Source organism: Lactuca sativa, chromosome 5, assembly GCF_002870075.4.
Source record: "Lactuca sativa cultivar Salinas chromosome 5, Lsat_Salinas_v11, whole genome shotgun sequence".
NCBI classification, from domain to species: Eukaryota; Viridiplantae; Streptophyta; class Magnoliopsida; order Asterales; family Asteraceae; genus Lactuca; species Lactuca sativa.
Window position 1 is genome coordinate 335,143,174 of NC_056627.2, and position 3,651 is coordinate 335,146,824.

The 3,651-nt window shown below is 36.9% G+C and overlaps 1 protein-coding gene across 1 annotated transcript; it reads left to right on the top strand.

The window, feature by feature from the left end:
• The first annotated feature begins 752 nt into the window (after positions 1-752).
• On the top strand, positions 753-1,804 carry LOC111921012 (uncharacterized). Its single transcript, XM_023916580.3, has one exon. It carries the CDS (start codon positions 771-773, stop codon positions 1,464-1,466), a length of 696 nt encoding a protein of 231 aa, XP_023772348.1. The 5' UTR covers positions 753-770; the 3' UTR covers positions 1,467-1,804.
• The last annotated feature ends 1,847 nt before the right edge of the window (positions 1,805-3,651 follow it).

Below are 3,651 nucleotides of genomic sequence, written 5' to 3' on the forward strand. Positions count from 1 at the left end.
ATGAGAGAAGAATTGTCTCAGTAAAATGAGAGAATAAATGTGATATTTATAAAAGATGTTTAATGGTGTTTGAAAGGTAAATAATTTTTTTAAAATAAAATATGAACGTTGTGTATTTAAAATATAACCGTTAACTCACAATCGAGGAAAGCACCAATCTCTTTCGTTGTTTACAATCATGATGGCCATCACGACTCACCACGAAACGGAGCAACCACGACCGGCTGGGCTAGTGTGCACGGTCGTGGTCCATTGCCGGCTCGTGACTTGTATTCCGTATGGTTTTATAGGCTAAACATAACAAAAATAGGCAAAACATAACAAAAAAATGATAAAAACTTATATCAAACCAAATTTTCAAAATAAAAAACGTTTACGACACCCTCATAATTGTTGTGCATAGCCATATCAGTACATTTAAACTAACATAGTAAAAATACATTATATTTAAGAAAAACCAATAAACATTACAAAAACAACATAAATAAATAAATATCAGTGCATAGTCAAAATGGGGCCCACGTCTTGGGCTTATGCACCATATTATTACGTTTTCCGTCACTCGGCGTCCACATGCCACGTCATTCTATAACAACTCAAATCCTCGTGATCATCAGACCCCAGATCACGGTGGTCCCACCGGAGGCAAATCCTTAACCGTCGATTGAATATTAGATGTAAAAGGTTAAACAGAGGCTCGTTGTACCGGATAATTACCTTTTTCTGCAACAATATAATCTCCGAGTCAAGGGTGCATTCATGTATATCTGATGGAACCGAATGGTGTTGCTAGCTACCGTCATCGGCGGTCACCTTCTTCCGACAGGTTCCTCGGTGTGTTCTCGCCGCCTTCATCTTCCGGTGTCATTTCTGGTGGATCGTCTGCTGCAGGAGACGATTTCAGTGAAGATGACGTGTTCTGGACAGGGGATTTCGCCGAACAGAAGCGCCAACCGGGAGATCCGGTCAAAGGAAACAACTGGAACCCTACCGGTAACCATCAGCCGTTCCGGCACCAGGATAAGTTCGGCATTCTGGCTGCATTGCCGGAGGATAACGGCCGTAAACCTAACAATCGCCCTGTTCTGAACCGAAGAAACCCTACTATCTCTTCTCCAACGACCCCTGCTCCATCATCCTCGCGGTTAATTCCCTCGATTCCCAGGCCTAATAAGCTAGATAGAGATTTGTCTCAGTCTATGCCGCTGAAGTTTCAGCAATCGGCTCCGGTGAATGTTCCGATGTTTGCGAGGAAGCCAAGGACCGGCGGCGAACTTGCTGACGTTGACATCGGAGAGGATGACGAAGAAGAAATGCTTCCGCCGCACGAGATCGTAGCGAGAGGTTCATCCAAGTCGCCGCATACGACTTTTTCAGTTCTGGAAGGCGCTGGAAGAACGCTGAAAGGGAGGGATCTGCGATTAGTTCGTAATGCCGTGTGGCGAAAAACAGGTTTCCTTGACTGAATTTTGATTACTAGTAGTTTGTTTGTTGCCTGAATCCTGATGCCCTTTTGGACTGTGAAGTTGAAGTTTTTATCGAAGCTTTTGCAGTCTTCATATAAATAGCAAGTAGAGTAAAGCCGGGCATATATCATATCCTTTGTTTTTTGGGTAATCCATGAAGTTTAATGTCGAATCTGTTTCATCATAGTAAGATTTGGTAGGAGTTGTCTAGTGTAATTTATGTGGTTTTAATGTGCATAAAATCTGGCAATGAATCAATGATGTTTGCTTCATTTCATGCGCTTCTGGATGATTCTACAAAAGTTCAGTTTAATCTTTATAGATTGTCTTGTCTTAAATCTGTAACTGTTTGGAGTAGCAATCAATGGATCATATATACTAAAAGCCAATTCCAGGTGTTTTCTGAAGTTAAGGAAAAGAACATTTTGAATCTGGAAGCCCAAATTTTCTGATAGATTTTATCGTATCCAGATCTACTTCCCTTGGTGGAATATTTAGAAGCTTCGGTTTGAAATAGCAGATTAACATTTTTTGTTTTGGTTTGATTCGATTTTTGTTTGTCTTTTAGATATTTTGTAAGTCCTTCTGAAATTAAGTTCTAAATTGTATCATTTTTAGCTAGGCAGGAGAAAACGCACCAAACCGGCCGAACCGGCCCAACCCGGGAACCGGCTTCAGCCAAAATCAAGAACAGAATCAGCCCGGCGGTTCTACTGGTTCCGGGTTTTGCCGGGTTTCGATTTTGGAACCGGTTTGATTTGACACAGTTCCTTGCGGGGCTTGTAACTCATTTAATTTTTAACCAAATCAAGTGTTTTTATAGTTTAAACTTAACTACGAAACCTAAACTAAGTGTAGGAAAAAGATTCAGGTCAAAAAAACTACACATTTAAACAACAAAGTTAGATTATGTTTAATTGTTGTAATATAAAAAAATTTTGATTTGACACCTGCAAGGGTTTGTAACTCATTCAATTTTTAACAAAATCAAATGTTTTTATAGTCTAAACTTAATTATAAATCATAATCTACATATAGGAAAAAGATTCAGGTCAAAACAAGTTAAATTGAGTGAGTTATGCACAACAACAAAGTCAGATTATGTTTAATTGTTGAAATATAAAAAAATTATGATTTGACATCCTTCTTTGCAGAGTTTGTAACTAATTTAATTTTTAACCAAATCAAGAGTTTTTATAGTCTAAATTTAACTAAAAATCCTAGTCTACATGTATGAAAAGGTTTCACGTCAAAATAAGTTAAATTGAGTGAGTTATGCACATTTAAACAACAAAGTCAGATTATATTTAATTGTTGAAATATAAAAAAATTTCTGATTTGACACGCTTCCTTGTGGGGCTTGTAACTCCTTCAAATTTTTAACCAAATCAAACGTTTTTATAATCTAAACGTAACTACAAATCCTAATCTACATGTAGGAAATAGATTCAGGTCAAAACAAGTTAAATTGAGTGAATTATGCAACTTTCAAAATTTGAGTGAGTTATCTGGTTCGGTTCTCGGTTTTAGATCGGTTCAAACAACCAGATCTTACCAGGTCCCGGTTCCAAAAATTGATGAAATTATAGTATCGGTCCCGGCCCGACCAGTTCCATTGTGTTTCGGTTCCGGTTTTGGAACCGGTTCCGGTCGGTTCCCCGGTCCATATGCTCATCCCTATTTTTAGCACTTAGGTTTGTTTTTTCCGCATAATAGGGACGTTACAGAACAGATTGTAATGTGTTTGGCATATGTTGGACTTTGTATCAGACTGAAATGTGTTTAGCATACATTGGACTTTGTTACATTCTGTAAAGTTTGTCAGATCCACCCTCAATCACAATTTTTGGGTTCAGTCGTGCTACATGTGCTTGAATGTGATGTAAACTTAAAATTGTAACATTTGGTTTTAAAATGTTCCACAAATCATATTGTAATTCATGATTTTCTTATGTTTTTCAGATTATATTAACATTCTATGAATATGACCATTTTACAATAGTTAATTATCGACTTAATTGCAAATTTAAAAAATTGATTTTTAATGGTAAATATTAAGTTAAGATTCTATGACCATTTTGCTATGGTTAATTATTGACTTAATTGCAAATTTGGTTCTTGTGATTTGTCAAAAATTGTGAATTTGATCCAAAATATTTTGGAATTGTATCCAAAATAAGTTTTT

Coding starts and splice junctions, on each gene's coding strand:
- LOC111921012 (XM_023916580.3), top strand. CDS start 771: ATGGAACCGAATGGTGTTGCTAGCTACCGTCATCGGCGGTCACCTTCT.